Source organism: Balaenoptera musculus, chromosome 15, assembly GCF_009873245.2.
Source record: "Balaenoptera musculus isolate JJ_BM4_2016_0621 chromosome 15, mBalMus1.pri.v3, whole genome shotgun sequence".
In the NCBI taxonomy this organism is placed as follows: Eukaryota; Metazoa; Chordata; class Mammalia; order Artiodactyla; family Balaenopteridae; genus Balaenoptera; species Balaenoptera musculus.
Genome location: NC_045799.1, coordinates 66,654,823 through 66,672,041, shown reverse-complemented (window position 1 = coordinate 66,672,041; position 17,219 = coordinate 66,654,823). Strand labels below are relative to the sequence as shown.

Sequence of the window (17,219 nt, the reverse complement as noted above, 5' to 3'; positions counted from 1 at the left end):
ACACATAGTAGGTGTTCAGGAAATGTTCGTTGAATGAATCAACACACACAAAAATTAACTAAAATGGAACCAAGTAGTAATTCTGCTAATCCATTAATGACTATAAGCACAGCAGTAATTAATACCCAGAACCAACTAAAGAAAACTCCAATTAAGCGCTGGAGATAAGCGCACCCTCCCCCAAGGGCGGAAAGTCTTACTTTCACGTATCCACAGGCAGAGAGAAGGAGCACAGCGATATGACAACCGGACCGCTAGGCGGCGAGGACCGTATGGGCTAGCGGTGAACATCACCTGCTTTGGGTTCAATTCCAAGAGCTGCCATTGACTGACTCTGAGACTTTGGCCAAATCTCTCAATCCCTCTAAACCTCATTCTCCTTTGCTAAATGGGAGAAAGCATACTGCCCACCCCATAGACAGAGTTGAGGACGAGACAATGCACGGAGAGGCGACGACCCAAGGTGAACATCAGTCCGATCATGACATTTCCGTGCTCGATGCCGCCATGAAACCCCACCTTAGGGTCTCCTTTACAAGGAGATAAGACCCCACTCCAGCCACACTGCGCCTCATTCCTCCTTCCTCCCCCACTCCTGTCACACTCCTTCTGCCCAGAAGACTCTAACTCCAGGCACCCACTGGGCCCACTGCCACACTGCCTTGGGTCTTTCCTCAAACGTCACCTTAGTGAGCCCTTCCTTAACCGTGTTCTCCTTTCAAATTACAGCCCCACATCCCACACTCCCTGACTCCTGTCCTTTGCTTTATTTTCCTTCTTGATACTCATCACACAACATACTACGTACTTCACTTATGTCTGTAATTTATTGTCTGGCTACCCCCAACCCCATCTGAAAGTAAGCTCTATCAGGGCAGGGGTTTTTGTTTTGTTCACACAGTCAGTGCTCAAAAATTATTTGTTGCAGGAAAGAAAGTAAGCACAGATTACTTTTATTATTACAATTATTCTTGGGTCTGGTTAACTTTGTCCCCTCCAGCCTGGCACAAGTCTGCACACAGTAGGTGCACAATAATACTTGTAATCATATCTAATACTTACTGAGCATTTCCTACGTGCCAGGCACTGTTGTGCACATGTTTATAGGTTTAAAACCCACCAACCTTCACGATAATCTAATGAGGTAGGGATATTCATTATCCCCATTTTACGGAGGATAGAACCCAAGGCACAGAGAGGTTAAAGAGCTTACCCAAAGTCACACAGCCCATAAGTGGCAGCCCTGGGATCCAAATCCAGTCAGCCTGGCCCCAGCACAGCAATTCATAGCCACACAGCCATCTTGGTCCTTAAATCAATTGTTTTGAAATGTTTGTTGCACATGTTCACCCATTAAACCTACTGGCCTGGGTAAGGAGTGCAAGATGTGATTCCAAATCACTTTACAAAGATGTAATTCTGGGCTTCCCTGGTGGCTCAGTGGTTAAGAATCCGCCTGCCAGTGCAGGGGACATGGGTTCGAGCCCTGGCCCGGGAAGATCCCACATGCCGAGAGCAACTAAGTCCGTGCACCACAACTACTGAGCCTGCACTCTAGAGCCCGTGCTCTGCAGCCAGAGAAGCCACGACAATGAGAAGCCCGCGCACCACAAGAAGAGTAGCCCCTGCTTGCCTCAACTAGAGAAAGCCCAGGCGCGGCAATGAAGACCTAACACAGCCAAAAAAAAAAAAAAAAAAGAATAAATAAGTTTATTTAAAAAAAAAAAAAGATGTAATTCTATGCCCTGTGGATTTTTGCTACTCTACTGCTTTGCAAACATTGCATTCAGTCCCCTGGACAAGGAGTCCTCTTGAAGCCAGGGACTTCTTAGCCAAAACACTGCTGCCACGACACGGGCTCAGATACCCCCAGAAACACTCACCAGGGCTGCGGTCAGAGCTGGGGCTCTCCTCACTGCTGTTCCGAACAGATTCAAAGACAGCCTGGAGGAATTCTTTGGGGGGCAAAGTCCCAGCCATCTTGGAAGCTGTCTGTTGAAGGATGTCAGGAAACTGTGCAGGGCAGCGAAGATGAAAGAGGAGGAATGAATAATAATTAAAGCACATGAAACACAGACTTAGAGTGTAAACTGGAACACTGCTTCACTGCCCCCACTGCTTTTTTTTCTTTATACAGGCATACGTCGTTTCATTGCACTTCGCTTTACTGCACTTGCAGATACTGCATTTTTTATATATTGAAGGTTTGTGGCGACTCTGTGATAAGCAAATCTATTGGCACCATTTTGCCAGCAACATTTGCTCATTTCGTGTCTCTGTGTCACATTTTGGTAATTCTCACAATATTTCAAACTTTTTCATTATTACTATATTTGTTATGGTGATCTGTGATCTGTGATCCTTGATCCTTGACGTTACTATTGTAATTGGGGCACCACAAACCGTGCCCATATAAGACAGTGAACTTGATCAATAAATGTAGTGTGTGTTCTGACTGCTCTACCAATAGGCTGTTCCCATCTCTCTCCCTCTCCTCATGGCTCACTATTCCGAGACACAACTATATTAAAATTAGGTCAATTAATAACCCTACAATGGCCTTTAAGTGTTCAAGTGAAAGGAAGAGTCACAAGGCTCCCACTTTAAATTAAAATTAAAATGACTAGGCTTAGTGAGGAAAGCTTGTCAAAAGCTGAGACAGGCTGAAAGCTAGGCCTCTTGCACCAAACAGCCAAACTGTGCATGCAAATGAAAAGTTCTTGAAGGAAATTAAAAGTGCTACTCCAGTGAACACACAAATGATAAGAAAGCGAAACAGCCTTATTAATAATATGGAGAAAGATTTAGTGGTCTGGATAGAAGATCAAACCAATCACAACCTTCCCTTAAGCCAAAGCCTAATCCAGAGCAAAACCCAACTCTCTGCAATTCTATGAAGGCTGAGAGAGATGAGAAAGCTACAGGAAAAAAGTTTGAAGCTAGCAGAAGTTGTTTCGTGAGGCTTAAGAAGCCATCTCTATAAATAAAAGTTCAAGATGAAGCAGCAAGTGCTGATGTAAAAGCTGCAGCAAGTTATCCAGAAGATATAACTCAGATAATTAACAAAGATGGCTACAATAAATAGCCTTATATTGGAAAAAGATACCATCTAGGACTTTCATAGCTAGAGAGGAGAAGTCAATGCCTGGCTTCAAAGCTTCAAAGGACTGGTTGATTCTCTCATTAGAGGCTAATTCAGTTGGTGACTTTAAGTTGAAGGCAATGCTCATTTACCATCCCAAAAATCCTAGGGCCCTTAAGAATTATGCTAAATCTACTCTGCCTGTGCTCTATAACTGGAACAGTAAAGCCTGGATGACAGGATATCTGTTTACAACATGGTTTACTGAATATTTTAAGCCCACTATTGAGACCTACTGCTCAGAAAAAAAAGATTCTTTTCAAAATATTACTGCTCATTGACAATGCACCTGGTCACCCAAGAGCTCTGATGGAGACGTCCAATGAGATTGATGTTGTTTTCACGCCTTCTAACGCAATATCCATTCTGTAGCTCATGGATCAACGAATAATTTTCACTTTCAAGTCTTATTATTTAAGAAATACGTTTCTTAAGACTATAGCTGCCATAGATAATGATTCCTCTGATGGATCTGGGCAAAGTAAATTGAAAACCTCTTGGGAAGGATTAACAATTCTAGATGCCATTAAGAACATCCGTGATTCATGGGAAGCGGTCAAAACATCAATATTAACAGAAGTTTGGAAGAAGTTGATTTCAACCCCCGTGGATGACTTTGAGGGGTTCAAGACATCAGTGGAGGAAGTAACTGCAGATGTGGTGGAAACAGCAAGAGAACTAGAAACAGAAGTGAAGCCTAAAGATGTGACTGAAGTTCTGCAATCTCATAAAACTTTAAGGGGTAAGGAGTTGCTTCTTATGGATGAGCAAAGAAAGTGGTTTCTTGAGATGGAACTACTCCTGGTGAAGATGGTTGAAATGAGAACAAATGATTTAGAATATTACATAATCATAACTTAGTTGATAAAGCAGCAGCGGGGTTTGAGAGGACTGACTCCAGTTGTGAAAGCAGTTCTTCTGTGGGTAAAATGCTATCAAACAGCATTGCATGCTGCAGAGGAATCATTAGTGAAGTTGCACTTCACTGTGCATCAAACTTCACTGTCCTATCTTAGGAAATTGGCACAGCCACCCCAGCAAGCACCACCCTGATCAGACAGCAGCCATCAACATCAAGACAAGAGCCTCCACTGGCAAAAGATGACACCTCACTGAAGGCTCAGATGATGGTTAGCATTTTTTTAGCAATAAAGTATTTTTTAATTAATGTATTTACATTGTTTTTTTAGACATAATGCTATTGCACACTAATAGACTACAGTATAGTGTAAACATAACTTTCATATGCACTTGGAAACCAAAAAAACTCATGTGACCTGATTTATTGCAATATTCACTTTATTGTGGTGGTCGGTAGCCCAACCCATAATATCTCCGAGGTATGCTTGTAGCAGCTTCTCATATAAATTTAATCCCTAGCCCAACTAGTCTCTACAAAGAATCATATAAAATAATACCCAATCTCAGTACTAACCCAATATGTGTTCAATAGCATAAGTATATATTGTTTTTCACCCATCAGATTGTCAATAATAAAATAAAGTGATAATACCTAATGCTGGCCAAGATGTAGGAAATATGCATACTTATTTCTCTGTGGGACTGTTAGATGGTGCATCATTACCGTCTGATAATATCTATAAAATGTATGTATGCCTATGTCTTTCGGGGTTGGTACTGTTTGTTCATTTTTGTTAAAATTTATATGTATAAAAGGAGGAGGAAAGAGTTATCTCTGAGTTCTAGGTGAAGACTAGCAACGAGGGGGCTTCTGGTTGCCCTGGAGAAGGTGCCATTTCTCATCTAGAGCAGATGCACTTTGTCAAGCTCAGGATATTATTGGTAATCTATCCAAGAGCCTAGAGAATTCATCAAACGCTTCCCTATAGCTGTGTGTCTCTGTGTCCCAGTCACCAAAAGAGTATGTCTCAAAAGTCGCTGGGTTTTATAGTTCCTCCTTCTATTCTAATCTTCAGAATCAGAGTCACAGTCTAAGCCAGTAGTTCCCAGCCCAGGCTGTAGGTGAGAAGCACCTGGGAAATCCACAGACACCCGGGCCCTGCCCGAGAGATTCTGAGACCATTGGTCTGGGGTGGGGTCCATGTGTCTGTCCCTTTTAGAATTTCCCCGGTGATTCCCATGTGCAGCTAAGGTCACGAGCAAAACTGCTCTAAGATAAATAGTTAACTTCTAAAGAGCAAATTGCACAGCAGAGTATTTTCCATTTTGTATTTTTAAAGGGAGAACATGTAAAGGCAGGAGGAAGATTTTCCAGAAAGGATGCAGAAGAATCTGGGAACAGCAACTGCTGCTGAGGAGAGAAGCTAGGAACCTAGAAATGTGGGGCGAGAAACTTCTCATACTATAGCCTTTGGTATAGTTGGGATTTTCTAACCAGGAGCATGTATTACTTGTTCTATTAAACATTTCAGGCATTAAAACAAAAAGTAGAGAGAACAATACAACAAAGCACCCATGTGCCCAGAACCCAGCTTAAGAAATAAAACATCACGAATATAATTGATAGCTCCCTCCCTCACCCTTGGCCTCCCTCCTTCCCCAGAAGTAACTGTCACCCTGAATTTGATATTTGATAATTAACCATTCTCATGTACTTTTAAAGTTCTCTTACATATGGCATTGTTTTGCATGTGTTTAAAATTAACTAGTATTTATTTATTTACTTCGTATCCTACTGTACATATTTTTTTGCAACTTCTGTACACTGTGTTTCTGAGATTTACCCATGTTGATACAAGACTTTTTCGATTTCAAAAGCTGATTTTTTAAAAAAGATTAGATAAGCATTTAAGATATATGCAGCTGCTGCTTATGACTCTAGGTTTGGACACCCCAGGAGATGATTTTACCATGACCAGACACTGGAATGTTGCTCTGCATGTGTGAACCTGGGTGACGTGCCAGGTGTTCAGGCCCCCTGAGCATGTATGACAACATACATCTTGCGTGTGTGAGTACAGGGGTGAGGGTGTATGGATGTGCTTTGTGGTTGATCTAACTCTTTTTCAGCAAACATCCCCTCCTACCCCACCCTCCGCCTGCATGGAGGAGACTTCCTGCCCCACTGAGGTGGGCTTGCTCATGTGACTTGCTTTGGCCGATAGAAAGTGACAGCCGGCCATTTTCCAGCCCAGGCCTTAAGGAGAACTGCACTTTGCACTCCCTTTTCTAGAGTTTCAGACTTTCACTGTGAGAAGAATAAGCTCCAGGTAGCCTAGCCCTAGAGGCAAACTCAGTGTCCCAGATCCACAGACCAGTCAGCAAGAAATAAATGCTTCTTGTTGCATGCCGGTGAGATTGTGTAGCTTTGTTACACAGCAGAAGCTGACTAGTACGTGCTCATCTGGCATGCCTCTTGGCCTTGTCTAACTCTTGGACAGTTACTCCAAGTACAGTGTTACACCCAAAGGCAGTGCTCAATAAAGATTTGGTTTTGGATTAAATATGTTTGCCCATGTGATTGCACACACTGGACACACATATGCGTGTGCATATGGCGCTGGTGGGTGTAAGCCCTCGAACAGGCATGCATGTGGGAAGCACACAGATAGCAGAGTGGCAGCTAAATGACAGCTCCCAGCCTGTGCACATCTGCCTGGAGGCCAAGTGAAAGACCCTGAGCTCGTTTAGCGGCTGCCTCACTCCCTTTCCCTGAACCTTGGGCATCCTGGAGTGGAGCTGGAAACACCTGAGCTCTTTGAGGCCGGGAGGAAGTTTCCAGAAAAACAAACTGGCAGCAAACCCAAGGGAATATAACTAACCACACTTTCTCTCCCCTTCAAACTCCCTCAGCCTTCTAAAGATAGAACACAGAGGTACCTTTGTGGCAACAGAGCTTAATTCATCTCCTGAGAAAAGTACTAGAAAGGGTCCCAAATCCTTTGTAGTCTCAGCTGTCCAGTTCTGGGGGAGTCTAAGGAGAGATAATAAGCAGTAAATGGAAATATCACGCTCTTGTCCTTGTCCCCCAGCATCTTTTTCTTTTAGGAAAAGATTATCTTTATACCTGGAGAGGCTGTCAATCCCTTGGTCCCACGTCCCTAACCAAGAAAATAGACATGTGATGCAAGCTGACCAATCAGAGTCATCCCTGGCAATTGTGATGGAACTACTAGAGAAGCTCTCTCTTTCTTCTGGCATGTCTAGCAGTAAAAAGGATATTGGAGGCCATTCCTCTCACCAAATGGAGAAAATAAAGGCCACACCCAAGAATACAGAGCTGAGAGATGGGAGGAACATATTCCTGATGACATCATTTGAGCCCCTGGATCCAGCCATGCCTGAAGTCCCATCCATTTCTAAACTCAATCAACTCCCATGTTTTAGTGTGAATTGAGCTACTGAATTTCTGTCATTTGCATTAGAGTGTTTCCTTCTCCCTTTTCTCAACAGAACAGTAATGATATATTTGCTCCTTTTAAATTACCATAATGGTCTCCTCCTATAGCAAGATGAAATTTCCTCTCGAGCCTGGCAGAATAATAACAGCACTGACCCAGGATCCAGTGTTGTTCTTATGGCGACCTCAAATGTCTACAGGGAAGTGCCTCACACTAGGATATCTCTAAAGGAGGTCTGCCCAATTAGCAATGATAACCCTTCTCCTAGGACCAAGGCAAACCACCCCTGGCCAAAAAGCCTCCCCTTAACTCTTTGATTAACGATATTATCCCAATAGACTGTAAGTTCCATGAGGGCAGGAGCCACACTTAATAATAACCACTGTATCTTCATTCCTAGTCATAATGCTGTTGTCACATACTCAGTACTACATGCCAGGCACTGTTGTAAGTGCTTTAACACTTAATGCATTAACTCAGCTAATCACCACAACAGCCCTATGGGGACTCTCACTGTTCCCATCCTACAGATGCAAAAATAAAGTGCAAAAGACTGAGTATCCTTTCCCAGATCACACAGACAGTAGACGGTAGAAAAATTTAACCCAAGGAGTCAAGCTCCGAAGTCCCAGCTCTTAAACTCTATATAATAGTAAATGTCTGGGACACAGTAATTACTCCAAAAACATTTGTTGTCTAACCGTTGACCAATATCTAGACCCTACTCAAATATCTGACCTAACTTCAGAAAACTCTGCATGGAAAAGAACAGCTCTGTTTTCCCCCAGGGAGTTCTCACTCACCCAGAGCTGACAGTGCCTCTATTATTTGCATTATTATTATTGGTGGTGTTGTTTCACAACAAAAATAATAATAACACCTCCATGCATTTGTAAAGTGCCATCTTTTTGAAACTCTTTCCCTTTCCACAAGCCAAGATGTATTGGTGACAACCACATGAGGCCTGTAGAACAGCTATCATTCTCACTTTACAGGGAATCTGAGGCCAAAAGAAAAAAGGTCATGTTTCCAGAATAAATCTAAGTGTCTAACCTCGTCCTAAGTCAGAGCCTCTGCTCGGAGGCAGGAGAGCCAGGGCTGGGTGCCCCTTCGCCAGCACCCCTACCCCAGCCCTGGAGCCGAGCCCGGGCCCTCCTCACCCGTGCTGTTCCAAGAGCCTGAGCCTCACGGCCACCTTCTGCTGGGGGCTGAGGTCCAGGCAGTCTCTGAGGCTGTGCAGGGCAGTGGCCCAGGCCCTGGGGGACACCCCACGGTGGATGACGGCCGCTGGCAAGTGACAGAGCAAGTTTCCCAGGATGTCCACGGTGTACTCATCAGCAACGGAGTCATTCTGAAACCAACAAGCGGAGCTGGTGGAAAGGTCCAGTGGGGCTCAAGATCGTGATCCCATAAAACACTTCCTGACCCCAAACCTCGTAAAGGTTCCAGGATCTGAATCGCCTACGCTGCCATGGACTTGGAGAGAAGGCACGGGGCCTAATTTTACCCCAGGGGTGCCAGCCTCAGAAGTCTAGGGGACCCCACGGGGGGCGGGTGTGGGTGGAAGACTTGTATATCGTGAGCATTCACTCAGTGAGGCTGTGGTCGGCGTCACTGTGATTGCTCTGAGGATACCTCAGGGTTCGGTAACCACTATAATGATAGTACTGCAATAATCAAAACAGCACTTCAAAGTTCGTACGGCCCTTGAAAGCCTCCAGAGCTCTTTCTCAAAATGACAAAAATAGCTAACATTTAACGAGTGCTTACTATGTACCAGGCACTGTTCTGAGTGTTTCCATGCCTTAATCCATTCATCTTCAAAGTAACCTTAAGAGGTAAGTACTAATATCATCCACTTTTTCAAGATAAAGAAGCTGTCACCTCTGCCCTTTGGGCCTTTGCATTAAACAATATATTACCTGTTTCATGCCCTCAATACTCCATGAATAGAGTGCTATTGCACCCATCTTACAGATGAGGAGACTGAGGCTCGGGAAGGGGAAGTGACCTGTCCAAAGCCACATAACCAAGCGCTGGCAGAGGTGAGTCTGGAACCCAGACTCTGTGTACTGTGCTCCTTCCAGTCCTCCAGAGCGGCCTCCCAACATTCAGGCCCCAGAATGGCAGTCCCCAGAACCAGTAGCCAAGAGGGTTCCACCCAGTGGTTTCAGAGCCAGCTTTAAGACCCACAAGTCGGACTTCTGGCCATCACGTCAGACTTGAGAGCCCAGCCAGATCTCCTGAGGGCTCACCAGGATGGCCACAGATACCTGGAGGGGAAGGGACACCAGTGGAAGTGTCACCCAGGAAGAGTTTCCTTACCAGGCACTGCTGTACTTTCTTGAGGACTGAATTCTTTTTGTGGGAATCTAAAACCAAGGAGTCCAACTGACTTTTCCCCAGGCTGATCAGAAAGGGCACACACTGGGAGGCTGGGACAGAAGCCAGGTAGCGAGCCCTGGAGAGAGATGGAGAGAATGAGGGAAGGAAAACAGTGGCTGCTCTGTATTCACCCCTGAAATCAGGGTCTGTATGCCCAAGAGCTTATCACAGGGGTGTTCCTTAAATGCTGGTTCTCCCCAGAGATGTTCTGTCTCCTTTGGGCAGGTAGCAAGCCTCCCACCCATCATTTTCCTAATTTGTGGGTGGGAAACAAAGTTCACATAATGCTCTTCTCCTACAGGTGGGAAACAAGCTTCCCATCATGCTCTTCTTCCATGACCCAGCAGCACTGATCAGAGAATAGGATCTCCATAGACAGAGGCTGGCTGGTGGACTGGTTGAGGGGAGATGAGGAGAAAGGAAATGAAAAAGTAGAAGAAGAAGGAGACAAAGAGAAGAGAGAATAAAACAGAAAGTGGAGGGGGAAAGACGAGAAGGAGAGAGTGGAGAAAGTAAGAGAAATGACTGCCAGTTCTGTCAACCCCAGTCCAGAACTCTCCTCCAAGCTCTTGACCGTATATTCTCAACAGGAGCAATATCACCCCCGTGGGGAGAAACTGATTCAGGGAGAGGGAGGGATGGGGGCAGGGAATCTTAGTTATTACAATGATTTGTGATCCGCTAAAGCTCAACCCTACTCAACAAAATCTTACTCCTTGTAATTTCTCTCATTAGGGAGAAATTAAGTTTTTCTCCTTTGGGAGGCAATAATGAAATAAAAGTTGAGAAAGACTGCTCTGGACCCATGTGGCATCATGGCCACCTGACTGTTCCCAAGGCAAATTCAACCTCCTCCCCCAAACATGTTCTGCCTCCTCTCTGCCATCCCAGACTCCTTTGTCTCTTTATCCCCAAATCTGTCCTTGCTAGCATCTTAATATTACTCAAATCTGTTCTCGCCTCTCTAGTCCTAGTATCACCATCTTATTTATTTCTTCATTCATTCATTCGGCAGATATATACAGAGCATCTGCTGCATGCCAACCACTGTGCTGGGCACCAGCTACCACCATGAACAAGACATGAGGGGAAGGTCCCTACCCTTGGGATGCTGTAGGGGGAAGAAACACAGAAACCAGTTAATAAAACAGATCATTTCAGCTAGTGATGAATGTAAGGAAGAAAATCAAATGGCTCTGTAACGGAGAATGATATGGGAACAGCCAGGAGAGCCCCTTTGAAGGCAGTACTATTTGAGCTGAGACATGGATGTGTGGGAGAAGACAGCCATGCCAAGGTCAAGTTTACAGAAACAAGCTTCCACTGTCTCTCTCCTTCCAGCCAGGCCCCCTGCACTCCATCCTCTGTATGGACAGTGGTGATGATCTCTCCCAGAATACAAGTAAAACACCCCAAGGCGTCACACAAGCCCTCCCTGACCTTTCTGCCCTTCTCATTTGAGCCCCTGGATCCAGCCATGCCTGAAGTCCATCCCTGGACTTTCCTGATTCCAAAATTACCTTTTATTGCCTAAGCCAGTTTGAGTCAAGGTTCTGTCACTTTCAACCAAATATCAACTTGATATTACAATTGGCTTCATGCTTGTCTGTTTTTCCTCCATGAGATTGTAAGCTCTTATAAGGGGAAAATTTACTTATCTCTGAGAGCTTAGTATGTAGTAAGCACTCAACAAATATTTTTAATTCAATGAAGACAATGGCAGCAAGAGAAGGGAGAGGGAAATAAAGAGAAAAAGAGAGAAACAGTGTCCAGACCATATTTAAAAAGCAGGGCTGCCCCCCACGCCTGAACACCCACACATACCAGGAGAAATCCCCACTGCTCCCATCAGCCCTGATTCCCCTGGAGCCTGGACACAGCTGTAAGGCCAGCCCAGATGTGACCTGCTTCACTGGCACTCACTCATTCAGGCTCGGGTTGCTTTGGCTTTGGTTTTTAAATAACAAGAAAAAGCAAGAGAGTCTGTCTAAAATATCAACATAAGGCTCAGAATTTAAATCCTGATTCTCAAGGACTTAACTGTCGAAGGCACTGTCCACTTGCCCCTGTTTCCTCACCAACACCCAGGGAGAGAGAATCACTTTGGCTTTGGTGACACCTGCCAATCTTATTGCTGAGCCAGAAAGGGAGACTGATGTTCACTTACGGGAGTGTAGCCAAGAGGAAGGGTGGCATAGAGGACCTGGAAACTTCCCAGTATTTCCACGCCAAACAATTAATCTAAAAGATTAAAGCAGTTCCAGGAATTTAGTCCAATAATAACAAGGGCAAACACAGATTGTGCTTTCGGTGTGTCAGGCACTGTTCTAAGTGCTTTACATACGTTCACTTATTAAACAGAACACCCTACAGTGTAGGTAACACTACTGCACCCAATTTATGGATGAGGAAACTGAGGCAATAACAAGATGCGCACAAAAATTTAAGTCTGAGAATGCTCACCACAGTTTTATTTATAACTGCAAGCAAGTGAGATGTAACCTTAATATACATCAGCGGGGGACTGGTTAAGTAAATTATGGTATAGCCATACAATGGAATACTATGCAACTACTTTGTTTCCATACGGTAGATTTATGTGTGGGCGTGTGTGTGTGTGTGCACACGCACGTTATATACATTTAAACAGAACATTGTGTATGGTATGAGCTCATTTGTGTGTCTTAAATTACATGTAGATATGTTCTATATATACAAAAAATTCTCCAAGTCAATAGCAAACTTTCTCTGTAGTTACTTCTGGAGCAGGGATTCTCAGCCTCAGCACTACTGACATTTTGGACAGGATAACTGTGTTGCAGGAGCAGTCCTCTGCATTATGGGATGTTAAGTAGCATCCCTGGCCTCTATCTGCTAGGTGCCAGTACCATCTCCCCCAGGTGTGACAACCAAAGGTGTCTCCAGATATGGCCAAATGCTCCCCTGCTGAAAACCATGCTCTAGGAGAAACTTTACTTTCTCTCTATTGTTTTGTTTTATAATAATGTGCTTTCAGCAAAAAGATAAACAATAAAGGCAAATTTTCTGATTAACTGGTATTTGAAGGTTCTGAGAACTGGGCAAAATCAGGTAAGGAGCTTTATTGGGACAACTCTTCCTGTTTGAACATGTAGGTCTTCCTCAAAGCTGGCCTGAACTCCATCCATTGCATCAGTTTGATGAGTGGAAGAAGACAGCCATGCCAAGGTCCAGGTTTCAGAAATAACCTGCTTCCTACCCTACCTGGGCAAGGCTTTTAATATAGTTCAGTGGTTCTCACCAGGGAACCATTAGAAATGAAAAGTATCAGGCTTCACCCCAGAAACCCCAGGGAAACTCTGCAAGTGGGGCTCTGCAATCTCTGGTTTTTTAACAGTTTTATTGAGGTATAATCAATATACAAAGAACTGCACATATTTAATGCATACACTTTGATGAGCTGGGCATATGCAAACATCAATCAAGGTAACAGGCATGGTCAACAGCTCCCAAAGTGTCCTCCTGTCCCTTTGTTTTGGTTTTTGTGGACAGAGCACATAACTTGAGAGCAACCCTCCTAGCGAATTGTGAAATGCAGATACCATATTGTTAACTGCAGGTGTTGTGTTGTACAGCACATCTCCACAACTTATTCATCCGCCAAAACTGAAACGTTATACCCAGTGGACAAGCCTTCCAGGCAATGCTGATGCAAGCTCGAGTTTGAGAACCACTGACAGAATGAACAATCTGAGGGAATGACAGGCTTCATTAAAAATTTGCATGTTCCTCTAATGATCTCAAAGGATTATACACCCGGCTTTTCCCTTCCTGGCTCTCGGGAAGAAAAGTCATTGTTTGGAAACTTTTCATTCAGATCTGAAATGCACCAGGCCACCTGCTCACCCTCTCAGACTCTGTACAGCCGACCGTTTGCACTCCAAGTCCAAAAGCTGCCCCCCAAGGCCCGCTTTTACTTACTTAGATACAGTGAAAGTCAGTCACTGCCTCTGGACTCCCCAAAGGGTTAAAGAGTCTCCTTAACTATTTGGAAAATGAAGTTTTAAATGAAAAATTAAATTCTCCTAGAGTACTGTTTCCATTCTAGGCTACCTCTGGAAAGGGTATGAAAGTTAGATGAGGGTATGACCTGCAGGCCCAGGAAAGCATAACTGTGAACATGCAAAACGGTATCCCTTCCAACTGAATTTTGGGGTTCAAATCTGGGTATAGAATACCCAATCTGCTGAAACTCTGGCTGTAGAGACATAGGTATGTGGAGCTTTTAAAAAAGAAATTGGAGAAAACCTGGCTCAGTATTTGGCCCCATATCATCACTTGCATCAGTATGATCCTGGCACAAGTATCTTAAGATGCCACAGTTAATCCACCCAGCGACCGGGTAGGGAGAGAGAATTAGAAACAAGGAAGTGCTTCGAGGGTACCTGATATGGTGAAAGCAGAGAGAAGTTGTTCTCAAAATACTGGAAATGAGCCAGAAAGGAGTCCACGCTCATGGCCTCAATGTAGGAGCACATCACACCTTTGACCAGCTGCCCTGCACTACAGAACAAAACAGGGACACAGGAGAAAAGGGGAGTAGGGAAGAGGAAAGAAGGAGCAAGCAAAGGCAGATCTGATCTGACACCAGCTGCAGGCAGGACTGTCCAACTCTCCCTCCTGGGAAATAGGCTCCTCGGGAGGGAGGCTCCAGAGGGCTCGTCAGCCCCAGGCTTACCTCAAGAGCTCCTCGGGCCTCCTGGTTGTCTTTGACAGAAGCTCAAACAGGAACAAGGCCTGAGGGAAGAGAATGATTGCCACGGGGATGGAGCACTCACCTACCGTGACGAGTCCTATGCTCCCATTTTACAGATGGGAAAATGGAGGCTTTGTTACTTACCCAGAACCACACAATTGCTAAGGGGCAGAGCTGGGACTTGAGCTGGTGTCAGGTAATTGCAGAGTCCATGCTCTCACACCCTAGGTGATCCGGTGCTCCAGGAGGTGAATGAGGAGCAAAGCCAGGGCAGCAAGCCTGGAAGTTTACTTCATGTCCTCTAAGAAGCCGCTGCCCAGTTGAGGACCCCCTAGAGCCCCTATTTTCATGCCCACCTGCTGTTTCTGAACACACGGCATCCCAGGAAACAAAACGGATGGATGAATAGACCAGGATGGGCTAGAAAGTTCCATCAGTAAAGTAAGTCCTGCTCACAACAGTGCTCCCCTCAAGCCCTCCCAAGTGGGCCCCCAGGAGAGCAAGGCCTAGTAGGCAGGGGGGTCATTTGTTTCAAGGAACATAATTTTACAGAACACCTAACGTGCATGTACGATCAAATACGACATTCATCTATTTTATAGACTCTGAAACTTTGAACATAATTCCCTAAACAGAATAAATTATGAGCTGGCATTAGGCGGAGGCATCGGTGACATGACAGCTGAGCCCAGGAGAAAGGAGCAGCAGGGGAGGTAAGTTCCAGGCACTCTGTGTGTGGCCCCAGAGATTTCCTCAGGCACAGGATCAAGTTCCAGGTTCCCCCCATCATGTCCGCCATCTCAGGAAATGGCACCTCCATCAACTCAGTTGCTGAGACAAAAATATCTTGAAAGCATACGTGGCAGGACATATTTTCCAAAGTGATCACATATTTTCTGCCTAATATGCTCTTCTAGAAGCTTCCGGAACCACTCCCCCATCAAGAGATGGAGTCTGCTTGTAGCTGGAGGTGGGTGGCATGGTGGGGGGCTTTGCGACAGCCTCAACAGACAGAGCGCAGCAGAAGTGATGCTATTTGACTTCCAAGGTCGCCAAAGATGACAGCTTCTCACAGCTCTCTCTCGGGACACACACCTTGGGAGCCCTGAACCACCCCTATAAAGCCAGCTGCCCAAAGCCACCGTTCTGGACAGTATTCGACACCTAGAAAGGCCGTAACAAATTACCACAAACCTGGTGGCCTAAAACAATAGAAATTTATTCTCTGGAGGCCAGAGGTCCAAAATCAAGGTGTTGGCAGACTAGGTTTCCTCTGAAGGCTCTTGGGGAGGATCTTCCCCACCTCCTCCAGCTTCTGCTGCCTTCTGCTTGGCTTGTGGTTGCACACCTCCAGCCTCTGACTCCGTCTCCACGTGCCCTTCTCCTCTGTGTGTTTCAAGTCTGTCTTCTCTTCCGCTGTCTGCGTTTTCCGCTCTTATAAGGACACTTGTCATTGGATTTAGGGCCCATTCAGATAATCAAGGAGGATCTCATCTTGAGACCTTAATTAAATCTTCAAAGACCCTTTTCTCCAAATAAGGTCACATTCCCACCCACAGGTTTTGGGTGGACATAACTTTTGGGGGGTACCGTTCAACCCGCTACATGGAGAGACCACACCCAAACAGACAAGAGACACCCCCAGCTGTTTGAGTCTCCCCAGCCCAGATGTCAGACACATGAATGAGACGCCAGGCCCAGCCACCAGCTGAATCCAACTTTGTGAACGACCCTAAGCAAGAGCCTTGGGAACCATGGGAGTAAATAATAAAATAATTGCTACCCCACTGAACCTGGAGCTGGTGGGTAACCAGCAACAGATCATGGGCACATAAGGCCTGATGCCTCCCCTCTGTCACACCCGCATCCAATCTGACAGCCAATTCTGTCACTGTTAACTTTCAAAATGTATCCAGAATCTGACCATTGGTCACCACCTGCATTGCTACCACCTGGTCCAGGCCACTGTACACAGTAGCCTCTTAACAGGTCCCTTTGTTTCCTCCCTGCTCTCCTCAACTCAGTCCCCAAGCAGCAGCCAGAGTGATTCTTCGAAAACCAAAGTCAGATCCTGTCCCTTCTCAGACGCCCCTCAGCTCCCTTTCTTGCCCTGGGTAGAAGGCGGTCCTCACAGCGGCCACTCCACAACCTCTCTGAGCTCAGCGAGGTCACCTGTCTAAACAGCTCACTCCCCACCCCCTAAAGGCCTGGCCCTCCCCCTGGTTTACTTCCTCCTTAGCACTCATCAGCATCATCTACCACCTAACAGGGCACACGTTTAATTGCTGACCTTCCGCACTGTCTCCCTCGCTAGGATGGAAGCCCCCTGAGGGCAGGGATTTCCCTCTGTTTTGTTCGCTTCTGTGTCCCCAGCACCACGCACAGCGCCTGGCACCCGGGGGTCAGGGGCTCCACAAACACTGACGAGTGAGGGAATGAAAAGCAAGTCAGGGGAAGTTCCGAGGCCACAAGTCGGCCTCCACAGCACAACCCCCTCCAGGAGGCCCCAGTAATAACTGCTCTTATGTACAGTGCACTGCCCAGCATGATTCTCATGAGAAATGATCCCCGTTTTGCACATGAGCAAACTGAGGCCGCGGGAGGAGAAGCAGTGACCCCAAAGTTAATAAACAGC

General features: G+C 45.6%; 1 protein-coding gene across 1 annotated transcript in view; it reads right to left on the bottom strand.

The window, feature by feature from the left end:
• Positions 1-17,219, bottom strand: part of OTOA (otoancorin) — a 60,232-nt gene that overhangs the window by 17,010 nt on the left and 26,003 nt on the right. The window contains exons 15-21 of the mRNA XM_036826172.1: positions 14,567-14,625; positions 14,274-14,391; positions 12,017-12,090; positions 9,790-9,925; positions 8,625-8,815; positions 6,944-7,037; positions 1,884-2,013 (exon numbers count right to left, since the gene is read on the bottom strand). Coding sequence (XP_036682067.1) covers positions 1,884-2,013; positions 6,944-7,037; positions 8,625-8,815; positions 9,790-9,925; positions 12,017-12,090; positions 14,274-14,391; positions 14,567-14,625 — 802 coding nt within the window. The remainder of the gene's footprint in view (positions 1-1,883; positions 2,014-6,943; positions 7,038-8,624; positions 8,816-9,789; positions 9,926-12,016; positions 12,091-14,273; positions 14,392-14,566; positions 14,626-17,219) is intronic.